Source organism: Pantherophis guttatus, chromosome 18 (assembly GCF_059756535.1).
Source record: "Pantherophis guttatus breed Tessera chromosome 18, ASM5975653v1, whole genome shotgun sequence".
Classification (NCBI taxonomy): Eukaryota; Metazoa; Chordata; class Lepidosauria; order Squamata; family Colubridae; genus Pantherophis; species Pantherophis guttatus.
Genome location: NC_142080.1, coordinates 678248 through 691939, shown reverse-complemented (window position 1 = coordinate 691939; position 13692 = coordinate 678248). Strand labels below are relative to the sequence as shown.

At 53.2% G+C, this 13692-nt stretch overlaps 1 protein-coding gene and 1 long non-coding RNA gene across 2 annotated transcripts; both read left to right on the top strand.

The window, feature by feature from the left end:
* Nucleotides 1-1338: 1338 nt before the first annotated feature.
* On the top strand, nt 1339-3834 carry LOC148111483 (uncharacterized). The gene is made up of 2 exons (XR_015730374.1): nt 1339-1792; nt 3365-3834. It is a non-coding gene; the product is annotated as an uncharacterized LOC148111483 (long non-coding RNA).
* A 6729-nt stretch (nt 3835-10563) lies between these two features.
* On the top strand, nt 10564-13552 carry TIPE2 (TNF alpha induced protein 8 like 2). The gene is made up of 2 exons (XM_034424939.2): nt 10564-10684; nt 12256-13552. The coding sequence occupies exon 2, from the start codon at nt 12261-12263 to the stop codon at nt 12819-12821; it is 561 nt and encodes a 186-aa protein (XP_034280830.1). The 5' UTR covers nt 10564-10684; nt 12256-12260; the 3' UTR covers nt 12822-13552.
* The last annotated feature ends 140 nt before the right edge of the window (nt 13553-13692 follow it).

The window sequence follows — 13692 nt, the reverse complement described above, 5'->3', positions numbered from 1 at the left end:
CCAAATCTTGTGCTTGGCCAAAAACTGCAGTTGCTTGCTAGGGCTGGGTAGGTTCATACAACACAGAAAACCAGTGTTTGTCAACCTTGGCATTTTGAAGATGGGTGGACTTCAACTCCCAGAATTCTGCAGGCAGGCAGCACCTCTGGACTTCAACACCCAGAATTCCCAAACCAGCATGAAATCCAGGCATGCTGCCCATGGAATTCTGGGAGTTGAAGTCCACCCACCTTTAAGAAGCCAAGGTTGACAAACACCGTTCCTTAACTATAAGAGATAGCAGCTGCATTCACAAAGCACCAATTGACATTTCACAATATCCACTTTCTCTCTCCCACCCCCCCAACTTGGTCTCCTTCTCCCTCCCCTCCTCCTCCCCCTCCTCCTTTCTCCCCCCCCACCCCCCCAAGAAGTATGGATCCAGGCCGTGCCACGAATGCCAATTGAACTGTGGCAAAGTGGATTAAGTCTCGCCATTTATTTATCGATCTGTCTCGGGCTGTGCAAAAGTCACTGTTCCTCTGCAGGGAGCAGGGCCCCCGTGGGTGGGGGGGACAGAAGGAGTGGAGAAACAAGGAAGAGGAGCTTGTAAGGGGGATTTGGGGAGCCAGTGCCTCTTCTGGACTTCCGATTCGGAGGGGATCGGAAGTGGGTCATTGAAGCTGAACACAGCAGGTGGCAAAGCCTCTGCATTCTCAGTGTTTGGGTGGGCATCTCTGAGCATGTCAAGAGAGCATCTTTCAGCTCTGAAAGGGAGGATTTCGGGCCTCAGGATTGGAGGGCAACCAACAGAATTTGGAATTTCTCTCTCTCTTTTCTTCTGGTTTCCCCATTCCACCCCACCCATCCACCCCTTGTGTGACTTGTGTTGTGAGAAAAAGAGACACCTGGTGGAAGACACGGCACCCCCTCCCCAGAAAAAAAATCATCAAGGAGGCCGGCCCGGGGGAGTGGGGGGTGGGGGGTGGGGGGACCTGAACAAAAAGTCTCAGGTATTTGGTATTTTTGGAGAAATGCTTCATCCCTCTTCCACACAAAGGATGGGGCAGAAAGGATGGGCGGCCAGCTGCCTTCCCCGGGGAAGGCAAAGCAAAAGCGTTCCGCTGGATAAACGGATGAATGTAAAACGTCTTCTCTCCCCCCAACTGAATCCTCGCACCGCACAATTCCATCAGCGCCAGGAAATTGCTTCTCGGCTGGTGGCCTCCACATGCAGCCTTCTGGGGCTCAGGGATGACGGTGGGCACTTCCCCCGCCCCCAAATTCAGAAGAGCAGCCCTTGGCTTTCCAGACCCGGAGCAAGGGGAGGAAGAGGTAGAGCCCTCCAGCCAGCTCCCCGCATCAATCCCCCAGCCCCACCCCACCCCCGACTCAATTCAAGACCGTCTTTTGCAGGAGAAGGCCTTTGCACAATGCCAGATGTGTCTTTCAGTCCCCACCTTCCCCAGGCCTTCCCCCCCCACTGCTGGAACAAAGGGGGAGCGTGGGAGGAAATGCAACAAAATCTGGCACAGCAAAGGACCCCCCCTCTTCCCCCCCCTCCCCAGGGCAGGAGAGGCTGAAAGGCCTGCAGACCCCAAGGCTTGAAAACTCTGCAATTTGCTCGGTGGCGCTGGGGAGAAAGCCCCCTCCCCCGGGGGTCCAGCAGAAAAGGAAGGCTGCAGGGCGAGAAGAAGACTTCCGAATTTAGCTTTCAAAGCAGATTTTTGTTTCCTTGCTTCGAATTTAGAAAAGATCCGCTTAAGGCAGGAAAGGATCAAAAGGAATGGGGGACTCTGGCCAAAGAAATCTGGTGAGTTTGTCTCCAGCCCCGAAGGCGGCCAGCACTGTTATTCTTCCTTCTTTTTCTCTCTCGCTTGTATTTTCCAAAAGGGAAACAAACCCTCCCATCTTGCTGTCACAGCAGAACCGCCGGGGAGGAGGGTTGCGACCTCTTAAAAACGACACACGTTTGTTTTGGCAGCCACTCGCGGTGCATCGCCCGGTTCATCGGCTTCACCTCTTTCGGGCATCCTTTCTCGGACCAAACGGGGCAGAAAGGAAGCCCAAGAAGCAGAAGGCAGGATCATCACTTCTGGGAGGTGTCCCGCCACAAAATAGGGGCCCAGCAGCTCTCCTGCACCCCCAGATTAATCGCAGTTCCTGCAACCAACAACAGAGCTGTTGCTGGACGCCATCCGTTGTCACTCCCTACCTCCAAGATAATTTTTACACAATTTTCTCCCAGCTTGGAGTAAAGCTCAGCATTGGGGAAACAGGTTCCTGCCCACAAGCCAGGTTTCTAGATCTAATTAAGGCTGCTGCTTTGTCACATTTTTAACAGGTCCTGGGCAGGGGGAGGCAAGAGGGAGGGGGGTGTCATTGGGTGGGGAAGAGTTCTTTCTGGAAAGCCCCCTCCCCCCCAAATAGGGGAGAAGTGGGGAAGGGCAAAAGCTTGCTGTGAATGCAGGCAGGACAGAGAGAGAGACAGATGTTGGTTTGTAGGGTTGAGATTGTGGTTTAATTCCAGCAAGGGAGGGGGGGGAAGGGGGACAGCCAGCCCTGGAGACCAAACAGGTTCCCCAGCACGTATCTGATCCTCCTCCCCTCTCCTTGTCTCCCTAATTGGGCCTCCAAAACCTGCCCCATAGTCTCTCCCAGCCTCCTCGCAGCCTGCCCGGGCATGTCAGGCTAGGCATGGTGCCACATCGCTTGGCTCTCCTGCCTGCACAGAAGGAAGTCACACAAACACCTGTTGCCACCTCTGGCTGCCTTTCCCCAAACCAAGGACCTCTTCCCCATCCCGGACAGGTGAACATCTTTGGCGCACCTTTGCACTGGGTGCAAACCGATGTGAGCCAGGGAGGTTCTGCAGTGCCAACCAAGGCTGGCAGGACGGCTGTGCCAAGGAGCAGGGGTCAGCCCCTCCCCCCCTTCTGGAGAAATGCAAGGGGTGAAATAACGCACCTGGGCATCTTTGGGGCAATTTCTCTTTCTTTTCCAGTACTAAATTCACCTGGGTGAAAAAAAACAGCTTTGTCATCTTCTTAAAATAATCCTGCCCTGGCAAAATAAGGCCAACTTTTGAGGTCTTTTTCCCTGCCACCCACCCACCCCCCATGCCAAGCTCCTGAACCTGACAGAGTGTGTGCCCTTCTCACAGATTGGTGAATTCACACAAATTTGGACAGTTTTGGCCATTTCCATGTAGTTTCATCCCATCAGAGAACTGAGCTCTTTTTGGGGGGGGAGGAAAAATGAGGCTGGGAGGCAGGGATGGGACTGAATGAAGAAGTGGGGAAGCGACAAAGGGGGTGAAATCATGCTGGGGAGACTGAGCCGTTTTTTGTCTATAACCATGAGGCTGGAATCTTATTTTTTTTAGGGGAATCGTATCTTGGAATTCAACACAAACTTTGACGAGGAAATCAGCTGAATCTTCAATTTCGCTCCAAATGGATTCCTGTAACTTGGTTAAATGTTTCCTCTGGTTGGTCAAGGAGGGGCAGTTGGACACCCCCACCCCACCCTGAACAAATCCCCCTGGTTGCAACTCATTTTGGGTTGATATTTTCATTTCCATCCCATCCGCAATGAATTTCTTCGCCTTTTGGAACTGAGCAACTGAGCAAGGAAAACGTCATTTGAAGCCACCAGCCAGATAGACGTTCTACTATTTTTTTAAAAAACTCTTTCAACTCTAAATATTTGGCTGTTTCAAGAAAAAAGAGAAGCAGGAGGGGGGGAAAGGGGGAGGGGGGACCAAACTCGGGCAGGAGCTGGTGATAACAGCCCCCCCCCGCTTTATTTATCATGGGGTCCCTTGGATGGAGATAATTAAAAAGTTGGCCCATCTCCTTGGAGGAATTAATCATCCCCAAAGTGACGGGGGTCCTTTTTTGGGAAGCAGAAATAGCAAGAGTCATCAGTGGGGTGAAAAGTGTGGGGGGGAAGGGCTGGTGGTTTGCTGGAGTTCATAGATCATCTCCTTTCATTTCTGGAAGGTTGCGTGTTTGAAGATTAGCAGGCATTAGCCCTCTTAAATTAATAACTCAGAAGCAAAGGAGCAGGTGGGGGAGGGGTTTCCCCTGATCCGTCTGCAGGCAGAACAGCGGCCCACCCACCCTCCGGTGTTCAGAACCACCATCTCCAATCCATGATGGCTTGAAAACTTGCTTGTTCTGCGGGTGCCAATCTGGTTTATACCCTTCCTGAATCTCTGGCTTGCTTTGACCACGATACATACAGACGCCCCCCTCCCCTCCCCCCATGGGTCCGGTTTGCAATCTGGGCTGAGCTGTAAACCATGGTTAGAGGTTGGGGTTTTATGCTGGCTACTGTGAGCGACAGCTGCCTGCAAGAGATCCAAGGAGAACCACGGTGGCGTTTCACGTCTCATGAACGTAACTACTTCCTTGCAGCCGATATCGTCTGTTATTGATACGGGGCTCTTATCAGGTCTGAGCTCTTGCTGCTGTTGCTGCTCCAAGCTGGTTAATACCGAGTAAGAGCCAAATGCATGGACTCGTTTCCTCGGAACCTTGAGGACTAGCAACTTGGCTTTGGGTTAAATGGAAGATGGAAGCCTGCCACATTCAGCAGTGGAGGAGGCTTCAGAAGAATTGCGGGGAAAGGGCTTAGGGAGGAAACAATGTCCACAGATGCACGTTACGGTGTGGCTGCACAATCCCCCCCCCCTCAACGCAATTCTTCGGAGTTCCTTTTGCTGCCAAAGGAGGCACTTTCCTTCCCCCTTGTGTGTATGTGTGTCAAGAACAATAGAGGCTCTTCCTGCACACCCAGCAATACTGCAGCCCACACCCTTTTGTCCTTCTCCCCATCCATCACGCTCACACAATTAAGAGGCAGCGGCAATTAGCAGGGCTGCCAGGGTCTCGGGGGTGGGGGTGGGGGGGGCTGGCTGGCTGTGCAGCAGAGGGGGCACCTGGCAGGCTTCCTTCCCACCCGTGACACCCACATCTGTCTCGGAACAAGGATTAAGGTTCTATATTTAGGGTGGAGCAAAAGTAATCCACTTTATCACCTTGGGATCAAGGAATCCTTCTCTTGAACTGTTCCCTTCGGATCTTTCCATGCTGCCGGCCACCGGCTCTCTGGAAGAGCGAGAAAAGAGGGTTTCATCCCGAGGGTGGGATACAAAAGGCCAAGACGGGGAGACGTAAATAGTAACGGAGGATGTGCAGAGTGCAACCACCCACAAGAGAGGGGGGGGGACTGCTCTGCTTTCTTCACAGCCCCACCAATCCGTAATCTTAGCAACACCGAGTCAGATCCAATCTCTGTTCAGCACGTTCAGGGAGAACCAATGACTTGGACGGCTCGTTTTTATAAGATCTGATTACATTTTGAATTAAGGGCAACGGTTCCACTCCGGTTGTAAACCACAGCTGGAGGCCCGAAGCAAAGTTTGCTTCTCCGCCTTTGCTAAAATAAGGTACAGAAATGTTTGGAATCGGTCGGAGGCGAAATCAACAATAAAGCAGTGGCACACCTTGCCTTGAGAAGTTGTAGGTGCCTCATCCCTGGAGGATGTTAAGGAAAAAGCGGACGGCCTTCTGTCTGAAATGGGGTTGGACTAGAAGACCTCTAAGGTCCCTTCCAGCTCTAGAACTGATGAAATATTGAAGAATTGAAGTCAGGCCTTTGGAAATCTTCCAACCTGATTTGGTCTTTGGCCAAAATGAACAAAGGCAGGGGTGTCCAACCGTGGCCATTTTTAAGACTTGTTGACTTCAACTCCCAGAATTCCCCAGCCAGCCATGCATGGAATTCTGGGAGTTGAAGTCCAGAGGTCTTAAAGTGCCCAAGGTTAGAGATCCCTGAACTAAATGCCTAAATCTTGCTTGGATCCCCCAAGGCAAATTAACTCAACTTTTGCTCTGTTTAGTAAAGAAGCACCAGTTTTTTCCCCCACTGCAGATGAACTTCAGAATCTGGGCGGTGTGTTAATTTTACCTTTCTTGGTGTGGATCCAGAGGCACAGAAGCTTTGCAACGCCTGACAGACACACACAAGTCATCCAGGCAACCAGCTGGAAAAACATCCAGTCCCCTACAGAATTTCCTCTTCCAGCTACTGGGGTGGAAAGGACACAGATGAATGCAGAGGCAGCCGGGGAAGCAGAGGAGTGGGGAAGCCCCCTCCCCTAAAAGCAGATTCTGGCCACGACGATACCCAGCCAAGGGAATGCAATGCACAATAGCTGCGGTTGTGCCGGAAAAAGACGTCGTAAAACTGGGAAACGGAGCCGCTGAACTGCTTTCCAGGCCTTGCAGTTCATTGTTATTTTCTCAATGGCCGTTTCTTATTTATTTATTTTTGCTCTGGATGGGAGGAAGGAAACCAAGCGTGTTTGCAAAAGGGGGAAACAATCCCATTTTCCTTCCGGGTGGGAAAGCTAGCCTGGGCTTTGCTTCTGATTTAAGGAGGGGGGTGCTCGAGGTCTGGCCAAGCCATCCCACCCCCTCCAGCAAAAACGGGGCAAAGGGCTTCAAATCGGATCCATCCCTGGGGGAAATCTCTTGAACAATGGAGGCAGCACGACCAAAGACCCAGAGGTTCCGAGTTCAAGAAAAGGCCCTGCAGGGAGGGGGGCAGAAGGGCCTTTGGTTGATGGCCAGCCTGCCAAAGCCCAAATCTGCTGGGTGGAAAATTTCCCACCCTGCCTGGGGCTCTTTTGATGCACAACAGCCCTGCAGAGTTGGACAGCATCTCCTCTTGGATAAGATGCCCTGGAAGGGCAAGGAATTAAAACCAGGAGGTGGGGGGGGAGGGAAAAATCCCCTTTTAGAAAGGAAATACTATATTGGCTAAATTCTCACGGCTTCCTTGTCTCCTTTCTCCCAAAATTCTCTTCCCCCAAATTGTTTGAAGAGCTTGGCTGTGGAGGCACCCCCCCCCCGGGAACCAGGATGGGATGGATCAGTTCCAGCAGGGGCCAAAGGGCCCAAATCCCTGGGACCTTCTCTGGGGCTATCGGGCATCGCTCCAGCGGACTGGTGGGCAGAGAGAATGCTGACCTTTCACCCTGACCCTGAATAAATGCTGCAGGGAGACCCCAGCAAGTGAACACCGCAGAGGCTGAGCAGAAGGAGGCATGTATATGTGTGTTCTGGCAGACTGCTCCTGAGGATGGAGGCTCCATTCCTTTTCCTTGGCTGCCGATCCGGAAGGAAGGAAGGAAGGAAGGAAGGAAGGAAGGAAGGAAGGAAGGAAGGAAGGAAGGAAGGAAGGAAGGAAAAAGGAAAAAATTAAGAAAAGTTCTGGAAAGTAATAATTTGTCTCAGCTGGAGCCTAATAGCTGGCCATAGCTGGCCATGCCCTCCCCAGCCTGCAACTTCATAGCTTGAAAGCCTTTCCAATTTCGAAGCTTTCTGCAATTTATTCTGCCCCCTCCCCACCGACTGACACAGAACGCAGTCCCTGTTTTTATTAAAGTCCCCAAAGCAATAATTTCTCATAAGACTTTGCCTCATCACTTCATGTCCTCTGCCTGTTTCTTCCTCTCTCTTCAGCCTCCCCCCCACCCCCCATATCTCAATTTCTCATTTTCAGGACGTGGTTCTCCCGGGGGGCACTGGGAGGGAAAAATAATATGAAGGGAAAGGGATTTATTAAAATGCAAATTGGTGGGATGCTTAAAATGTTTAACTTTTCGGCTCTCTCCCTCTTTCAGCCCAGAGGAAAAACATCCAAACTTTTTGTGGGTAGAAGGACAGCTGCGCCAGGGGTGGCAAGTTAAGAATAGCAATGGGTGATGCCAAAACAGGTGGGGGGGATGTGCCAACCTGGAGAACTTCATAATACGCCCCCACCAACCACCTGGCAAGGTGGAAACGTGGGAGGCAGGCAGGATGTGCCCCAGCTGGAAGGACCTATTACAGCACGGGCACCGCAGTGGCACACGTGGGCAGGTGGCAAGGAATTGGAGGGGGGTCTTACAAACCAAACCCCACAGTTCAGGGGTTGCTCCATCCTGAGTCCCTGTGTTCCACCTGGGCAGACAGAAGACTCACGGCAATGCAATCAAGAGGACTAGAAACTTGTGAGTGAGATATAGGTTTACTGGATATGCCTATAGTTGTTTAGGAGTGTTAGAAACCGGAGATGTCAAACCATGTCCACTGTTTTTAAATTTGAATTATTAATAAAAAACATTTAAAAAAAAAAAGAGGGCTAGAAACTTGAATCTGCCAAAACAGAATCAGGAAAGGAATAAACAAGGAAGGCGGGGCTGTATGTGTGTGGGGGGGGGGGAGGGAGCTCATTGTTCTTAACTTGCTGGAGCTTTTCATCCCCTTTCATCAAATTCACCTTTAGCTCAGGATTCTTGGTGGAAGAAAAAAAACAGGTTTTTCCAAAGGGCAGCGAACACTGCCCTCTGGTGGCCAGCGCTGGGATGGCCCCGTTGTCCCTTTTGCTCCACAATCTAGTTATGAATCCAGTTAGGTTGGTTCTGCAAATGGGGAGCTGTTTGCACGCTCACAACAACCTTGCAAGGTGGGGCGGGTCTAGACGAAAGGAACGAGCCCCTCCCGGCCATCCCAGGCTGGCAACCAGGTCTGATTCCAAGGCTCAAAAAGCGTTGAAGCATTAAAAGTGGACCTGGGAGCTTTTCTGCCTTGGGGGGGGGGTCATCCCAGCTGGCAGTGCCCCCCCACCCCCCTTTCTGCCTGGAAGAAAACTCCGTCTTCAAAAGGAGCAGCTGGGGAGGTCTTCTTGTACAGTCTCACGCCCGTTTTTCTCACTCCTTGCCACTTCCTTTGAAAGGAAGAAACTGGCGTGGCTAGTCCTCATGATTCTGCTAGGCCTCTTCTGAGTGGAAACACAGAATTTTCAGATTTCAACCTTGGCTGAGTTTCTGCTTTCAATTACTCTGAATTATTCGGGTAGCCTCATTCCTGTTAACCTAGGAAGCGGAGGTTGGTTAATCAGTGTGTGTGTGTGTGTGTGTGTCTGTGAATGTTCAAATGACAGAGGCAAGCCAGGTTTCTAGGCCCTAGGAAGCTGCTCAGATCATCTCTCCCTCTCTCGTTTTTGCATTGCTCTACAGTGGTACTGAACTGAGTGCATCTGTGTGTTTGTGTGTTGATACTGAACAGTTGCTGGTTATAAAAAGGATTTTTCCCCCTCCCCTAAGCAAGGCCCTTGGGGGGTTTCTGGGTTCCAACAGCCAGACGGAAAAACAAGACTGAATCGTAATCGTGATGGCGCAGGCTGTCTCTTGCGAAATCCCCCCCCTCTTTTCTCCTCACCCACCCACCCTCCCCACTCACTTCCTTTTTGCCTCTTGTGGTTTCCTTCCACTCTTCCTCTTTTCGACTTCCGGCTTCAAAGTTTCAGGCTGAGTTGGTAAGCAGAGCCCTTCGAAGCCCAGCCCTGGCAGGCAGAAGACTCCCCCTCCCCAGGCCCATAAATGGGGTGGGAGAACCCGGGTGCAACAGGGACGTCTGTACGGCCACCCTCATTTTGCCCTCGTCTGCTTTCCTGCCCACCTTGAGAAATGCCTGGCTTCCGCTGCAGAGTTCTGTCTTTCTGCCTCCCTTTCCTTGTCCATTAAGAAGAACTTTTTAGACCAAAAAAAAAGGAGAAACAGACCGGGAAGTGGCCAGATTTTGTGCTGCTGTGTTGTTTTTTGAGAAACCGCATTGCTGACAAGGAGGCCTGAAATGTTCAAGTACCTTGTCAGTTTCAGCCTCTTCGGAAATGGGTCAGATCAGATTGCTTTGGGGGACACACCCACACACCCCATCAGCCTGAGGGTTAAAATCAGGAGGGGAGAATGACACAGTACTGGAAATTCAACTCAAAGACCACTCTGTTCTGGGGTTTCTCTTCCAGGTAATTTTGGGGGGGTGCAGTTGTAAAGAAACCCCCGCTGAAGGGAAAGGGACTCATGTGGCTCACGTGAGCGAGCCAAGCTGCACGAGGCCACAATCAGTGTTTCAAAGTGAAGAGGGCAACTATGTCCCCCAGTGGTGTTTTGGGACTATAAAGGAGCAAGTGGGGATCTCTGGCCATGCTCAGAAACTTTGTTTCTTCCTTCCTCCCTGTCTTTAGTGACATCAGTCCCACCTATAAGCCCCCTGCAAGCAGATACCCCATCCAGATGACCTCACAGGCACAACTGGCAGGCAGAGAGTGCCTGGCATCCGTCTGGGGTCACATTTTGACATCTCCAGGATGTTTTGATTTTTTTAAATTTGATTTATATGCCGCCCTTCTCCGGAGACTCAGGGTGGCTTACAATGTGCTAAGCAATAGTTTTGAAAAGCTCTCCCATTTTTCCAGCGAGGAAGGGGGATGCTCCAGGCCTCTAGGGAAAGGGGTGGGGGGAAAATGCCCCCTTGATCGACCCCCTCCAGCCAGGACACGTGTGAGCCAGAGGTCTCAGTCCCAGACCTTCTTGGGAAGAAAGCGGCTGCAGAGATGCAGGTACCCGGGTGACGCCGCGCACCAAATATGCGGACCGTCCAGTTTCCCCGTCTTGCCCTCGGCGGGAGCTTGGGCGTCAAGGCTTCCTCGCTCGGGGGTGCGCCGGGTTTTGCTCGGGCGGGTCAGCTGACGGGGCGGGCTCGCCGCGGGAGGAAGCGGGGGGACCTTCCCGCGGCTCTTCTTCTCCCGCCCTCGGGGTGCAAAGCCGGCAGGGGCGCCTCGGAGGCGGCAGCAGGACCGCGGGGCTCCGGTGAGTGAGAGGGGACCTCCCGGGCAGGTCTCTGGGGGGCGGGCAGGGGATGATGGAGCCGCTTCCTTTCCTTTGGGGAGGAGGAGTGGGGGCTTCATTCGCCTCCCCCCTCCCCCTTGGGTTGCAACCGGCTCCAGGGCGGCGGGATGGCGAAAGGCAATTGGGGAAGTTTCTGGTTTTTTAGAAAGTCGGGTTTTTTTGTTTTTTGCGCCAGGAAATGCGCCCTCTTCATCCAAGGCTGAAGGCGGCGTGGAGAGGCTTAGGTGAGCCTCTGGGCATGTGCAAAGCGTGCTCCTTCCTCCCTCCTCCCTGAGCATCCTCCTCCAGACGTCCCAGGGCGGGCCACTCCCTTCCCCGCCTTTAGGGATTCCTGCGCCCTCCTTCCCTCCCAGGACGCATCTTCCAGAGGCCAGCGGCTGGCCAGGTGCGCGTGCGAAATGGGCTTCACGTGCCTCCCTCCGCCTCCAGCATCCCGGGACCGCCACTCGGGGAGGGGGCATCGGCGGGCGGGGGTGCAGCTGCTTTGAAAGCAAGGAGGCACCAGCCGGATGCCTCTTAGCGGGCGCCCACTCCGTTCCCTTCCTCCCTTCTGGCCTCTCCTTCAGCACTCGGCCCGGACTGCCTGCTGGCCACCGAGCTAGGTCTTTGGGGACCCAGCCCTCTGCACCTGCTCAGAGGCACCCTTTTTTCCACTCTCTCCTCCAAGCCTTCCAGGCAGAGAAAGGAGATTTCACTTTTGGCCTTCGGAGTCTCTGGAAGAGCAACGGGGACCGGACTTGGTGGCATCCTGTTCACCCCCCCTCCCCATAAGTTTTACTCCCCCATCTCTGGCTGGGTCTGCATTCCCCTGGCTTTTTCAGCTTTTGAGGGCCGACGGTCTCCCTGCTGGGAGATCCAAAAAGGCTGCAGGATGCAGCTAAAAGCAGGAAGCCCCCTTGGCACCTGGAGCGGGGAGGTGGGAGGCTAGCCAGGAAGGAAAAAAAGGGGGGGGGGAAATGCTAAGAAGAGAAAAGCAGGCAGGCTCATCAAAGCTACTCCTTGCAAACGGCATGGGGGCAAATCCCGCATTGGATACAGAAATTTTAAAGGCTCCCCTCTATTCCCCAGGATTTCTACCAGGGCAACCTTTTTCTCGGGCCCACTCAGAAGGGGCAAGCTTTGGAGACACACAAGTCTCTTCCTCGGGCAAACAGGAACAAAGAGCTGAGGGGGAGGGAGAAGCCGGAAGGGGAATTGCTTGGTATACAGAGGAAGTCGAAGCAAACCAGCAGAATTGGCCCAAAATAAAAAGTTTTTTTTTTTAAAAAAAAGCCAAGCTTTACTTAAGGTGGCATCCATTTCAAAAACCAGATCTGAGGCGGCAAACAAACCTGATTTCTTTTTTCCCTGAAAAAATAATTGTATTAAGCTGGTTTTTAAAAAATGAGGTCATGAGGTTTCCTCATCCTTTTTTTGACCGGGTCAGAAACGTCTCCTTGGCTCAGGGGGGGTCTCCTGGGGAGGCCCCCCATTCTGAGCCTGGGGTCGTGTGCCCCCCATCCTCACCCTGCTGCTCCTTCTCCCCCCCCCAGCCGAGATGGAGGCCTTCAGCTCGCGCAACCTGGCCATGCAAGCGGAGAAGAAGATCCTGAGCCGCATGGCCAGCAAGTCCACCGTCACCATGTTCATCGACGAGACCAGCGGGGCCGTGCTGGACGAGCTCTACCGCATCTCCAAGGAGCACACGCAGGACCGGGCGGCCTCCCAGAAGGTCATCAAGAACCTGGTGAAAGTGGCGGTCAAGGTCTCCGTCCTTTTCCGCAACGGCCGCTTCAACGAAGCCGAGCTGGCCGTGGCCGAGGACTTCAAGCGGAAGCTGCGCCAGGGAGCCATGACGGCCGTCAGCTTCCACCAGGTGGCCTTCACCTTCGAGCAGGGCGTGCTGGGACGGCTGCTGGAGGAGTGCCGGGACCTGCTGCTCCGGCTGGTGGAGAAGCACCTGACCCCCAAGTCTCACGGGCGCATCCGCCACGTCTTCGACCACTTCGCCGACGCCGAACTGCTGGGCCGGCTCTACAGCCCCGGGAGCCCCTTTGAGCCCCATCTGGAGAGGGTCTGCCAGGGGCTGAACCAGCTCATTGACCAAGGGAAGCTGTGATGAACCCAAAAGGGGGGAGGGGAAGGGGATGGAATGGGGAGGGGAGGGGGTCTCTGGGACAGCCGATGGAACTCACGGCCACTTGGGCATCCGCTGGGATTTCCTACCGGGGACATTTTAAAGGAGGGGGGGGAGAGCTTCAGATTTGTGGTAGGAAGCACCCACACCCCCAGCTGAGCTTGTTTTTTGGGGTCTAAAGACTCAGCAGGTTGTGTTTGCAATGGATCAGCGAGGACTAGGAGCTTGGAATGAAAGCGTTTGGCTTCTTCAGCTGGATGGAAGGGTCCCTGAATGCGAATGGGGTCCACTCCACTCGATGGACAATTCCTTCTGGTCAAAGGATGTGGGTTTTTTTTTTCTTCACAACGTGGATTGTGGGGGGGGGATTGTGGTCAGTTGGGAAAGAGGGGAAAGCTCGTTCCTTTTTGCTTCCTGTTACGGCATCTGCGGTGAGCTGAAACTCAGAATCGGATCTGCTTTGTGCCCTCAAGGGGACCCCTCCCCCTTTCCCTCTGGCTGGAATTGTCTGGAATAAGGGGGAGGGGGCTTTTCTGAGCCTCTGGAAATGAAATGGATTCCTAGCTTGGTTTTTTGGGGTGGGGGAAACTCAGGAATGTCCCCCCCCCCATCCCATCTCCTTCCTATCTCTTGTGTTTGGACTTTTCCCCAGTGTGGAATTTTTGTCTCAGGGAATGCAAAAATCTGAAAATACACTGATTTTGGTTTTTCAAGTGCTGTGTTTCTGGGGTTGTTTTTTCCTCCCTCCCTTGGGGGAGGAAAAAGGGCTCTATCTCAGGCCAGGGACTCATGAGGAGAGACAACAGGCACCCTCAGGAAGGAAAAGCCCTTCTCTGGGGCCTCCACTGCAGGA